The 13,958-nt window shown below is 37.1% G+C and overlaps 1 protein-coding gene and 1 pseudogene across 6 annotated transcripts in view; one reads left to right on the top strand and one right to left on the bottom strand.

The window, feature by feature from the left end:
* The window catches only part of PDE3B (phosphodiesterase 3B), a 204,505-nt gene that overhangs the window by 3,191 nt on the left and 187,356 nt on the right, over positions 1-13,958 (bottom strand). For 3 of the 6 annotated variants that reach the window (XM_017525604.2, XM_017525609.2, XM_017525606.2), the window contains 4 exons: positions 7,196-7,399; positions 4,745-4,906; positions 2,974-3,021; positions 644-896 (listed from right to left, as the gene is read on the bottom strand). In XM_017525604.2, coding sequence (XP_017381093.1) covers positions 644-896; positions 2,974-3,021; positions 4,745-4,906; positions 7,196-7,399 — 667 coding nt within the window. Of the gene's footprint in view, positions 1-643; positions 897-2,973; positions 3,022-3,868; positions 4,524-4,744; positions 4,907-7,195; positions 7,400-13,958 lie in introns of those variants that run through there. The other 3 variants (XM_017525608.2, XM_017525607.2, XM_017525610.2) reach the window with 2 other exon arrangements.
* Positions 8,411-10,371, top strand: LOC108302168 (annotated as a pseudogene).

Genomic DNA, 13,958 nt, shown 5'->3' with positions numbered 1-13,958 from the left:
GACAGATTAGTACGCTGCTATGGAAGTTGTGCTTCTCAGGGCCCAGTAGGACTGGGGGTTAGATGTGTGAGAAGGAGTGACGTGAAGGAATACTTGCCATGAGGACCTACCTCACATACGTTCAGATGTGGTGACAGCCCTACCGTGCATGCACAGGTGGAGCCTGCTGAAGAATACTGCCTGGAGGACAACACCTCAAGTGATCTTACTTTAATTAAACAATAAGAATGCTTGTTGTATGACAGTATCCACCCAGTACCCAGCATACGGCAGTTGCTCAAAACATGACTATTGGATCTGAACATTTACATAGTGGTTACTCAACATAATAACTGCTGAATCTGTATCTGAGAAACAAAGTTCCAAACCTAAGTTAAATGGACATGTGCAGTTATTAAAGGCTGAGTATACCTATTAAAAATGCTTGGGACAAGAAGTGTTTCAGATTTTGGAATATTTGCATTATATTTAGCATCCCTAATACAAAAATCTGAAATCCAAATGTTCCAATGAGTATTTCCTTTGAGCATCATGCTGGCACTCAAACGGTTTTGGATTTTAGAGAATTTCGCATTTCAGATTTTCAGACTTGAAATACTCAACCTGTAACATTAAATAAATTATAATGTCCCTATATTCTTACTTGGATTTAGATTGTTTTCCATTTCTTCATCATCTGTATCTAATTCTTCACCATCTTCATCATCACCACTTTCAGTATCATCATCCTCTTCTGCTTCTATCCACTGACCTGGTAGCAAACCAGCAGCATCATAGGAGTTACACAGGGGACCCACTATATGGGTGATAAAAGATTCTTGGAGTTTTGCTAGTTGAGGAGACGAACGATCCATGAATGGACTGATGGGCAAACCAAGATTTGCCTCTTCATCTCCCTGCATATTTTAAAAAGAAAAGTACATTTTTAACTGGTGAATCACCACTGAGCTTTGCTGTTAAAATTATCTTGAGTTTTTTAAAATAATCTATATCAAAATATATTTATAAATAAGCATCAATAAATCTATTCTATCAATTCAACTGTAAGAATTTCTTTAATATTGAGAAATCCTAAACAAAACTTTATTCTCACATTCTGTCCACATCAACCAGTACAGCTGATACTCAGTTAACAAGAAACATACACATCTTTTAAAATAAGTATCAGAAATTTTACTAACAACATGCGGAATTCTACAGTATCAATTATGGATTCTCTTTATCCTAGAGCAAAAGCATAACAGAAACATTTTTGTTGTAGTTATATCTCAAATGTACAGAGTTGAATTTTGCAAGTGCTTTTCAATAACACTACCTCCACCCCCTTTTTTAACAGCAGAACTCTCTAATGATTCAAAATCAGAAAACCTAAAATGAAAAACAAATAAAGTAGAGCTAACATGATTGAGGTGAGGATCCTGGGACCGAATCCTCAACTGCCTGCCTTCTGGTACCCTCCCACTGTGGCTTCTAAGGCTTAATTTGAGATCAGACTACTACCTATGTGGTGTTGGGCAACCTCAATGTGCAATTTCACTGTGTATGAAATCTGAATAATAACCTACCTTATGGGGTGCCTATGATGAGGTTAAAAGGCCATATTATGTAATGTGTTTAGCACAGTACTGAGCATTTCTCAAATGGTACTATTAAGATTTTAGTCCTAGTGTCTGAACTGGTGGGGGATAAATTACTCCCCATGATGTACAAATTCTGCAAGTAAGCAGTGTCTATTCTGTAATGAGCCAACAAAACCCTGAGGAAACAACCATAAACTGTTTCCATGATTAACTGTCCCATGATTAGAAATCTTTTATGATTTTATCTTTTACGAGGAAGAAAACTATTGATATTTTTCAAAAACACAGTTGGGTTTATCTATAGGACTCTGTAATTTCATAGATATATCCCAGGAGTTTGGCTTTTCTAAGCCCATGGCAGTTAAATGGCTGTAGGCGTATTAAGATAATTAGGATAATAAAAAAAAGTTGGGCATAGTTAGAATTTTATACACATATCTGAAGAAAGTTTAATAGCATAACCAGAATTAGAAAGAAGTTTAGTTCTGATGAGGGATGATTAAGACTTCCATATGTAGTAGGATATCAGATGACACCTTCCTCCTTTGATATTGAATAATGACACTTAGAAAGATTAAGTGAAACTCTCTGAGATAGTGTTTTTTAATGATATATATGAAATTATAATAGCTAACATTTATTGAGCACTTAAGTGTCAGAAACTAAGAAGTCTACATATATTAATTCATTTACTCCTCACAGAAACCTTATGGGGTAGGTACCATCATATTTCCTATTTTATCAATGAGGAAACTGTGGAACAGAAAGGTTAAGTAACTTAACCAACCAAGGTCATATTGTAGATAAGGAAGAGAAGCCAGGATTCAACCTCAGGCATGGCTTCCAGGTTTGTTTAATAAGTATTAATTCTACATGCTTTTAAAATACTTATATATGCTGGGTCTAAATGAATATTTCTAATGTTATTGAACCAGTGAATTTTCTAAAATTGACATACGCCACTATTTTTTATTACTATTTGTACAGATAATATAAAGATAGCATTTTCCTTACATAAAATTCCTCTTTTGTAAACATGAGATCCATGGGCGAGCTCTAAGGCAAGTTTCAAATATCATTGGAATGAGAATACACAAACTGCATATTATAATCTTACAAATTTAAGTAAATATAGCCATTTATTATGCCAAATTAACATAATTTGAACATATCGGAGAATAGCAAAATATTAATAATCTTTCCATGATTATACAGTATGGCATTTTGTAACTTATAAACAGCAGAGTATACATTATTGTGTTGGGATGTTTAGCTGAAGGGTGTAAAACATTGCACATTTTCAATACAATCTGGAAGTAACAAAGCATACCAGGTGCATAGCTATATAGGCTTAATTACTCCCTCTTCCCCATCATAGCAAGAAAGCCCTCACCTCATAGATATCTTGACTTTTCCTGATAATTAGAGCCAACAAGGATTCCTAAGGAATGTAATTCCAAAGTCAAGAAGGTATATTTACCATTTGGGAGATTAAAAAAAAAAAAAGTTAGGTATGTCAGAAAATCAGTGCACTTCTACATTGTAGGAAGCCTCAAAACTGGACCCCCAAAATGGCAGGTTCAGCAAAGTGGAAGGATTATTTTAATGCCAAAAATATCTTTGAATCCCTGAAAATCACTAGGTATCTACTCTCTCCATTTCTATCCCTCTAATTTCTTAATCTCTGCCTGGACTTCTTCCCAATTGACGTTTCTATGACAGGGAGTTAGTCTTTTTATAGCAGAGTTGAAAACTGATTGACATCCTTTAAATATATTCTGACCACACCCTGAATAACTTAAAAAACACTTCATCGGCTGGGCACGGTGGCTCACACCTGTAATCCCAGCACTTTGGGAGGCCAAGGCGGGCAGATCACAAGGTCAAGAGATTGAGACCATCCTGGCCAACACAGTGAAACTCCGTCCCTACTAAAAGTATAAAAAATTCGCCGGGCATGGTGGTGCGTGCCTGTAGTCCCAGCTACGCAGGAGGCTGAGGCAGGAGAATTGCTTGACATTGGAAAGCAGAAGTTGCGGTGAGCCAGGATTGAGCCACTGTACTCCAGCCTGGTGATGCAAGGAGACTGTGTCTCAAAACAAACAAACCAAAAACACTTCATCTGGAAATAAATTATTCTAGGTTACAGATTCTCAGGGTTGAAAGAGACCTTGGAATCATAATGTAGTCTAGCCTTGTTATAGAAGGCAGTCAGGCAGACATGGGCAGAGCAGGAGAGGGCCCACACTTCACCCCATCAGAAATGTCAGGCGACCATTATGTGATAGGTTGTTAAGCTGTTTCTCTAAAATAATAATTGGTTGCAGCTGGCACCAGGGAAAGGCAGTCACTCAATAGATTAAAAAAAAAAAAAAAAAAAGCCTGAAACTGATGATTAGCAGTTTCCTGATAAGATCTTAGGTGCTGGGTGAATGGGCTCAAGTGTGTGCACTAAGAGGCAAAATGGTGGAGATTAACTGGTATATGACCTTCCTCCATGAACACTGGACTGGAAAGGGAAAAGTGTTTCAAGTGAGCATAAGTACAACTTCAGTAAACACACTGTGTATGTGGCCCTCTCCAATGCTGGTAGGCCACTGCACATGCGACAGCCACCTCAAGGGAGGAATCAGGGGAGAAGTAACACAAGCCTGGAAGCATGCCAATGTATCAGACTCCAAGTCAAAGGTCAAACCATGTACTTGATCTCACAGGTCGCCCACTTGGCCTTCTTCTAAGGGTACTTTACTTCCTTTCATTCTTGCTCTAAAGCTTTTAAATAAGTTTTCACTTCTGCTCTAAAACTTGCCTCAGTCTCTCCCTTTGCTTTATGCCCATCAGTTGAATTCTGTCTTCTGAGGAGGCAAGAACTGAGGTTGCTGCAGACCCACATGGATTTGCTGCTGCTAACAGCCTTACCTATAGACTCACAGGTATATTCAGCTCACCCAAGATAGAAAATAAGCTATTTTAAAAAATTTTAACAGCAAAGGCAAACAGAACAGAGAAAATACTAAGAACCAGAGCAAATGCAACAATTTTTAACCCTTCCCAGTCAAATCAACTCAGCTTTCAAACACTTAAAAAAGCTATCCAAAACTCAAAGAGCAGTGTCTTCTCATGACAGCCCTTAAAAATCTCACCAAGCTCATGTTTCAACTTACCTGCTCATAAAATTCATTGACAATGCCTTCTGTCCATTTCAAATGCAAGTCCCGAACTTTTGCTGGGCCATTTATATCTGCCAGTTTGATGCACACCTGGCATACCAAGAGGCGATCATTTTCATTCCTCCATTCTATGCCATTACTATTTACATCATTTGCCTATTTTGGAAAAATAAAATCATTTTAAATTCTGAAGGTGTTTTTTAAAATTGTTATTTTGTTTGCTTTTACCAAATTATCTTAAAACTGTTTCCTGTCTAAATGACAGAAAGAAATTTCAGCAAATAGTTCTTTTTAAAATCAGTTTATTCTATAACATGGAACTCTACTGGTTAAATTTCCTTTCCAAAAAATGCTTTCTAGAAAAACATATAACCAACCATGGGTTTCAATATTTGTGATTACCACAAAGAAACAGGATTTGTGTGTGTGTGTGTGTGTGTGTGTGTGTGTGTGTGTGTGTATAATATCTATTAATTACAGTAGATACACAGTATCAAAAAATCATATAAGAATTATAACTACTTATTTCTACCTCAAAAAAGAACACTTTAAGAACGTAGAGAAGTTTGCTCTAGCTGTGAAAGGCAACGTGGGATAGTTAACTGAACACAAGTCTGAGAAGCTGGCTCTATAGTTTTAAATCCTGACTCAGAATGTCATGAATCAGCATGTTAAATCCTGAATCAAAAACCAGTGGGTAACAATGAAAAAACTGCTTAACCTATTTAAATCTAACTTTCTTTATCTATGAAGTAGGAAAAGTAATGCCAATCTAGCCATGTTGCCATGAGGATTAATAAATGAAAAAATGCCTTATTCACAGTAAATGTTAAATAAATATTGTTATTTAAATAAACAATTATCATTATTAGCTAGGAAAAGCCTCTCAACAACAAAAATTTTGTTTTGTAAAAAATGAAAAGAATGAACCACATCATAACTTTTGAACTTCAGTGTGATGGTTGCTTTTTGGCACCAAACTCTTTCAGAAAAAAAAAAAAAAATTATGGAGAACACCACCATAGAAAATACTTGAAAGAAGAGCCCTTTTGATTAAAACTTAATAGGAGGTCTAGAGACCCATTCATATGGCATTTTCTTGAGAGACTTCAAAATAGAAGTCTTCAAGGAACACACATTCAAAGGCATTGTGTTCAATAATCCTTTACCTGTAAAAGGTGATTTGAACACTTAAATGAATTTTTATTTAAAAATTAAAGTGAATAGAACTATACAACTATGAAATAATTTTAAAGGTACCCTGATTTCTCACTGATTTTTGTAAGCATTTCATTAATATCATGACAGCAACATATATGAGGGTCTCCTACCAGCAGGTTTAATCTAGTACTCCTTTGTTACCAGTTTGTCTACCCTGCAGGTACAGCTTCTTTAAGGTCACAAAAGTCATCAAGGAAATAGCCGCTTCCTGCAAGCCAGAGTGGGTATCTAAAGCAGTGGTTCTCAACTTTTTTCACCTCAAATGTCTGAGAGATAAAGCACAGTCTCCATGAGTACGCTGTCATACTGGGGCAGTGATTCTTGATCCCCTGGTACATGTGAGTTCTTTGACCTAGTCTTTCCTCATTTTTCCCTAGCACAATGTCTGCACATAGTGGGCAATCCCAATAAATACTTGTTGAATGAATGAATTATTATCAAGTAGAAGAGAGTACTTCCCTTACCCTACACTAGTCAGCTAAAGAATCACTAATATAAAGAAGGTATAACAGGTGCAGTGAGGTAGGCATAATTAACTGGATTCTTAAGAAACACATAAAATTGGGCTGGGCGCGGTGGCTCAGGCCTGTAATCCCAGCACTTTGAGAGGCCGAGGCGGGTGGATCACGAGGTCAAGAGATCGAGACCATCCTGGTCAACATGGTGAAACCCCCGTCTCTACTAAAACTACAAAAAATCAGCTGGGCATGGTGGCGCGTGCCTGTAATCCCAGCTACTCAGGAGGCTGAGGCAGGAGAATTGCCTGAACCCAGGAGGCGGAGGCTGCAGTGAGCCGAGACCGCGCCATTGCACTGCAGCCTGGGTAACGAGAGTGAAACTCCATCTCAAAAAAAAAAAAAGAAACACATAAAATTAATTTTATATAATGCCTTACTTGACGCTGAGCATGGCTTTGTAATATCTCTCTTTAAACTCATTTGAAATAACTGGTTTGTTTCTGTGTGAAAGTATGTGAAGCAAAGTCACAGCTGTATAAGTTTATGTGTCAAAAAATATATAACAAGCAATAATATTTTCGGAAATTTTATCATAATAAAAATGTTTATTTTTTAAAATATAGGCATAAATATTATTTTACATCAATTATTTATTACTTCCTAAGTAGTAATAATTCTAACTTAACATTAAAAAACATATTTTACCAGTAATACTGACAATAAACATTTACATTTTTAAAATCAGGCACAAATTTGCATAACAAACCTTGGCATTGAATTCAGCAAGAAAATCAAAATGCTTTTTAAGATCTGTGGCAAGGATTGCTTCTATGACTAAAAAACGAAAATGCTTGAATTCCACATGATCAAGATTAAGAAGGAAGTTGTATTCTGGGCGAGAAAGATATAGATTCCAAGCTGACGCAGCATGATGGTTTTCCAAAACAGATTTGTCATTGTATAAAACTGCCTAAAAAGAAATATAGAAAAATGAGGCAGACACCTCAAAGATAATAAACTTTAATATCAGTTTGGAAGTATACAAACAATGAATACCTACTATATACTAAGCATTTTACCAGGTATTTTAGTACCTGTGAAAATACTTGTGATAATTTTATAGATGAGTAGACTGACATGCAAAGAGGTTAAGATATACCTTTCCTTCCAGCAGACATAGCTAGTAAGTGAAAGGGTTATTTATCTTCAAAGTTTATTTTTGCAGACACTGTGCTGCCTCCCAAGAGATGTAAAGTTGATATTTTGAGGTCTATTTATTTCATTTAATCAGAAAACCTTCTCAGATAAACTTCTATGAATAAAGTCATTAGGGATCTAGAGCAGGTTTCAAAATACATTTCTGTTGTTTAGTCATTCTGGAGTCAATGGGGATGGTGACTAAAGAAGAGGAAGCAGGAGTACTATCCAGGGTAAGAGACCTGCCTGTCTGAGATGGACATATCCTGGATTCCCATCCTCACTTAGTGCCTGGGAGTAAAACAGAACTATGTAACAGATAAAAACACAAATCCTCTGGTCCTAATTGTGTGGAAGTACTAATTTTTTCTACACTTCAGTGGAAGACCCTGAGGTGCCTCCTCAGTACTCTAGGACTTTGGAATATAGACTCAGAATCAGTGGAGTATGGAATTTCTAAAGCCTCTTCCACCTCTAAAAATTAAGCAATTCTTTAAATTATTAAACAAGTATAGTAATTATTAAAAGAACTTCTACAGCCAAGTTGTGTTAAAGGCCAGGGATAAAAATTAAAACCCTATCCCTGTTTTCATGGCGCCTACTGTGTAATGAGAAAGAAGGACAGCTAGAATGAGATCTCAGGTAGGATACACATTCTGAGAGCTTAAATAGCTCTACTTATTTGTGAAAATTAGCTATAGGCTAGATTTAAGCACAGATGCATAACACCAAGTGATTATTTTTTACACTATTTAATTTTACGCAAGCAATGCTATGATTTAAACTTTGCAGTGGGTCATATAAAGGCATTTCATACCACCCATAATACAACTTCTAAACTTTATAAATCCCAAAGACAAAGAGTAAGCTTCAAAGACTCCCTAAGGCATCCATTTACCTTTAGTAACGACTTGACTAATTCATGCTCAAATGTGACAAAGTTTTAACTATGAAAACAGCTCTGGGGCTCGACTGGGGAGAGATTCACGGAGCTGCCGTAAGTTTTACCAACAGACTGCAGTTTCTTCACTGCCAAAATGACATCATTTTCCACCTCTGCCCAGTGTTCAACATCTGACAGTGCTTGTAGGATCTCTCCTGGACAAACCAATCAGGTACGACCAAAACGACCAAATTTTGAAGATTTTGCATGCAGCAGGTGCGCCAGGTGAAATGTTCACTGTTAAAGAGGTCATGCACTATTTAGGTCAGTACATATTGGTGAAGCAAGCCTTTATGATCAGCAGGAACAGCATATGGTATATTGTGGTGGAGATTTTTGGGAGAACTACTGGGATGTCAGAGCTCCTCCGTGAAAGACCCAAGCCCTCTCTATGATATGCTAAGAAAGAATCTTGTCACTTTAGCCACTGCTACTACAGATGCTGCTCAGACTCTCGCTCTCGCACAGGATCACAGTGTGGATATTCCAAGTCAAGACCAACTGAAGCAAAGTGCAGCGGAAAGTTCCACTTCCAGGAGAAGAACTGCAGAAGATGATATCCCCACACTGCCTACCTCACAGCATAAATGTGTAAATTCTAGAGAAGATGAAGACTTAATAGAAAATTTAACCCAAGATGAGACATCTAGGCTGGACCTTGGATTTGAGGAGTGGGATGTAGCTGGCCTGCCTTGGTCATTTTTAGGAAACTTGGGAAACAACTATACACCTAGAAGTAGTGGCTCAACTGATTTACAGACAAATCCGGATGTGGGTACTGCTATTGTTTCAGATACTACAGATGACTTGTGGTTTTTGAATGAATCAGTATCAGAGCAGTTAGGTGTTGGAATAAAAGTTGAAGTTGCTGATACTGAACAAGCAAGTGAAGAAGTAGGGAAAATAAGTGACAAAAAGGTGACTGAAGTGGGGAAAAATGATGATCTTGACGACTGTAAGTCCTTAAGTGATGATACTGATGTAGAAGTTACCTCTGAGAATGAGTGGCAGTGTACTGAATGCAAGAAATTTAACTCTCCAAGCAAGAGGTACTGTTTTCGTTGCTGGGCCTTGAAGGATTGGTATTCAGATTGTTCAATGCTAACCCATTCTCTCTCCACATCTGACATCACTGCCATACCTGAAAAGGAAAATGAAGGAATTGATGTGCCTGATTGTCAAGAACCATTTCGGCTCCTGTCGTTAGACCTAAAAAAACTCCAAACTTTTTGATCCCTGCAACTTGGTGGAATTATTGGATTTGGCTCACAGTTCTGCAAGCCAAGAGACCATCTCAAGCATGGGAGAACAGTTAGATAACCTTTCTGAACAGAGAACAGATATAGAAAACACGGAGGATTGCCAGAATCTTTTGAAGCCATGTAGCTTATGTGAGAAAAGACCACGAGATGGGAACATTATTCATGGGAGGACAGGCCATCTTGTCACTTGTTTTCACTGTGCCAGATGACTGAAGAAGGCTGGGGGTTTATGTCATATTTGCAAGAAAGAGATTCAGCTGGTTATTAAGGTTTTTATAGCATAATGGTAGTAAGAATATAAAAATTCCTTTAAAAAAAAAAAGAGAAAACAGCTCTGTCTGTTCAGGAGAAAGTAATTCAATTCCAAGCTCAATAAAACACAATGTACAATGAGTGCCCTGTGAAGCTAGCTAACTTAATAAACTCACAGCTAGCAAGATCAGTTTTTAAAAAATGAGTAAGTTCAGAATTCCTTCAACATTCAAATTACTCTTTGAAATTGCCAAGACATATAAAATGGGGGAAAAACAGTCGGAATCAGTATTAGAATCTAGATATATACACAATACTGAAAACTTCAAAGACATGGTGAAAATGAGAATGGATTGAGAAAAGCCAACCAAGTCACTGCATAAGAAGGAGAAACCTATCTGAAGAGTTAAGTGGAAGGGGTTCCCTGCTGGACCTCAGTAGACTCACAAGCTCAAAGGTGAGCGGGAGGCAAGAAAGAATCATGAAGCAGCAAGTAGGAAGCAAATGTCAATTCTACTTTAGAAGGACACTAGAAGGTAGCACATAGAGCAGCAGACCAAGTTTAAACTGGGTAAGAAAAACAGTTCGAGCAAGCAGATAATGAAGCCTCAGCTCTTACTGTGGGCTCTTAGAAGTAGAGAAGAAAAACAGGGCCCCAGCTCATTTGGAGTTGCAATAAACTAACATCCTTTGACTTTGAGCTAAAGTATCTTGTTACCTGCTTTTTCTAGATCTTTCTCTCTACAACAAATACATCAGTACTTGGGGAAAGCAAATTAGTTGGTCATAAACCTTACTTTTCACCCTCTGAGTTGGAAAGATCTGAGAAGAGGTTTAATACAAACTGTCAGAATCTTAACAAATAGTAACATTTTTAAATAAATAAGAGCAAAAAGAGCAAACCCTTCAGACATAAGAAAGACTTAGATCATACAAAGGATGACTCTGACTAATCTGAGCAAATGTCCCCTTTTAAAATGTAAGAAACAGGAGGAAACATTAACAAAAATCTAGGTCATACTCATTATCTAATGACTAAAAAAGTACTTCAAGTGAAAAGGATTAAGAAGAATTGTTCATTTAAAAAATAATATTCCCAATTCAAAAAATCCAGTAGAAAGAGAAAGCAGACATATAAGGTGCTACAGAATATAAAGCAGCTAGTTTTGTAAAGAAATAGTCTTTTTTTTTCCATTTATTTACTTTATTGCATTTTAGGTTTTGGGGTACATGTGAAGAACATGCAAGATTGTTGCATAGGTACACATGTGGCAGTGTGATTTGCTGCCTTCCTCCCCATCACCTACATCTGGCATCTCGCCCCTTGCTATCTCTTCTCAACTCCCCACCCCCCACTGTCCCTCCCCTATTTCCCCTCAACTGACCCCAGTGTGTAGTACTCCCCTCCCTGTGTCCATGTGTTCTCATTGTTCAACACCCGCCTATGAGTGAGAATATGCGGTGTTTGATCTTCTGCCCTTCTGTCAGTTTGCTGAGAATGATGGTTTCCAGGTTCATCCATGTCCCTACAAAGAACACAAACTCATCGTTTTTGATGGCTGCATAATATTCCATGGTGTATATGTGCCACATTTTCCCTGTCCAGTCTATCATTGATGGGCATTTGGGTTGGTTCCACATCTTTGCTATTGTAAGTGGTCTTGATGAAAAACTATCATCTCAGGATTCTTTTACCCTGAAGTTCTCAGTTTGTTCTTTTCTGTATTTACACTGCTATAAAGATAATACTTGAGACTGGGTAATTTATAAACAAAAGAGGTTTAATTGACTCACAGTTCCACAGGACTGGGAAGGCCTCAGGAAATTTACATTCATGGTGGAAGGCAAAGGAGAGGCAAGAGAGGCAGCAGGAGAAAAAAAGCACAAAGGGGAAACTACCACTTTTAAACCATCACATCTCTTGACAACTCCCTTACTATCATGAGAACATGGGAGAACCCGCCCCCTGGATCTAATCACCTCTTGCCAGGGCCCTCTCTTGACATGTAGGGATTACAATTTGAGATCAGATTTGTCTGGGGACACAGAGACACACCATATCAGTTCTAAAATTTCTAATAATCCCTTATCTTCCTTTATCTTAGTTACCACCCTTGTTTTGATAAAATACATTTTAAAATAACTTTCTCAGGATGGTCAAGACGTGATTGTTTAAAATCACTGCATATCTGAGAATCTCTTTATTTTGCTCTTAGGTAAAATGGTAGCTTAGCTGAATACAGAGCTCTAACTTGAAAATAATACTCTTATGCCAGCACTCCTAGCTCTTAAGTCATAATCATATGTTTCTCTCTCTCTGTTTCTCTCTCTCTCTCTTGCTCCGCCCTCTCTTTTGCTTACACACACATTGTTTGTTTGTTTATTTATTTATTTTCTTGCTTTACTAGAATGTAAAAGTTCAAGGAAAGGCAAGATTTTACCCATGTTTTATTTAATATAACAATGCCTAAATTGTGCCTATCCCACAATACGCACCTAATAAATACATTAACAAATAAATGAATGAATAAAATCCCTTAGAATTTTAGAGACTTCATGTTAGTACTGTCTAGCATCTATTGTTGCTAAAATACAATGACAGTTGATTTTTTGTTCTTTTATAGATGTATTATTTTCATCTTCTGAGGAATTATTTTATTTTTAAAAATAAAAGCTCTGGTGTTCTGAAATGTTTGCATGATGTGCTATGTGTGGGGTTTGAGATTTTTTTCTCTCTCTTCAACTTTCCTGGCACTTAGTGAGCCCTTTCAGTCCAAAGACTCCCTACTTTTTAGAACTTCCACTAGTCACATCTTGACCTAGTCCCATATGTCTTATCTTCTCCTTCCCTATATTTTCTTTTTATCTTCCTGGTCTATGTTCTAGGAGAGATGACCTGGACTTTAACTTCCAATGCTTTTATTGAATTATTAAAATTTTTCTGCAGTAATATTTTTAGTTTCTAAGAGCCTAACTTGTTCTCTGATGTTTCTTTTTCATAGTTTCCTGTTCTTACTTTACGGATGCAGTGTTTTTCAAATTCTCTGAGAATACTTTTTAAAAAAATAATTAGATGATTCTCTATTCCCTAGATTCCCCCTGGTCAGTTATTCTCTCCATCTTAGCCTTTTCTTTCCAAGCTTCTGGTTAATGCCATGTCTGATGATCTTTGATTATCTGTATATATAAATAAATGAATTATAGATTGCAGTTGTAATTTCTCTCTGCTGTTATGTATGTTTTATTGTGGAGTCACTCCCCTTGGGATGAATGAGAGGGAAATCTGTAAATATGGATAGGGTTTGTTACCTAGCAAGTTTTGCTTTAGAATAGCTGGGGTGCCAGCTATTAGATGTTTAGAATGCAAAAAATTTACTTTGGACTACTAACACCCACTCTAGCAACTTACTCTCTCCAGGCAGTTTCCTTCAATATCTAAGAGATAAGTTTTCTGCCTGGAGGTAAACATAGGGTTATAGTCGCTCTGCTTAAAAGTGTGTGTGTGCATAGGGAGAACAAACAGGAGCAAATGGTAACAGGAGTCTCTCTGGGGTTCCAGCTACGCTGGGTACTTTTGTTTTACCTGTCAATATTCATCCATTTTTCATTTTCCAGAAATGTTATAAATTCTTTTTATCTGCTGGCGATAATATCCTTCCTCCTCTTACTCATCTCTGTTGTAATGAACTTCGTACCTTACTATCATTTTAATGCATTCCCAGGAAGAAGGGGAAAAAGATACAAGTGTTTAGTCATCTTAATCCATATTTTAGGAGACACAACAGATTTACAAATCTCAATTTAAAATTTTGTTTCCTTTTTCCTAGTCTCATCAAAATATTCTAGAAATTTTACTATCTCAAGCACTAACCACC

The sequence above is a fragment of the Cebus imitator genome, unplaced genomic scaffold, assembly GCF_001604975.1.
Source record: "Cebus imitator isolate Cc_AM_T3 unplaced genomic scaffold, Cebus_imitator-1.0 Scaffold39, whole genome shotgun sequence".
NCBI classification, from domain to species: Eukaryota; Metazoa; Chordata; class Mammalia; order Primates; family Cebidae; genus Cebus; species Cebus imitator.
Note: the sequence above shows the minus strand (reverse complement) of the source record. Positions and strands in the feature narration are given on the sequence as shown.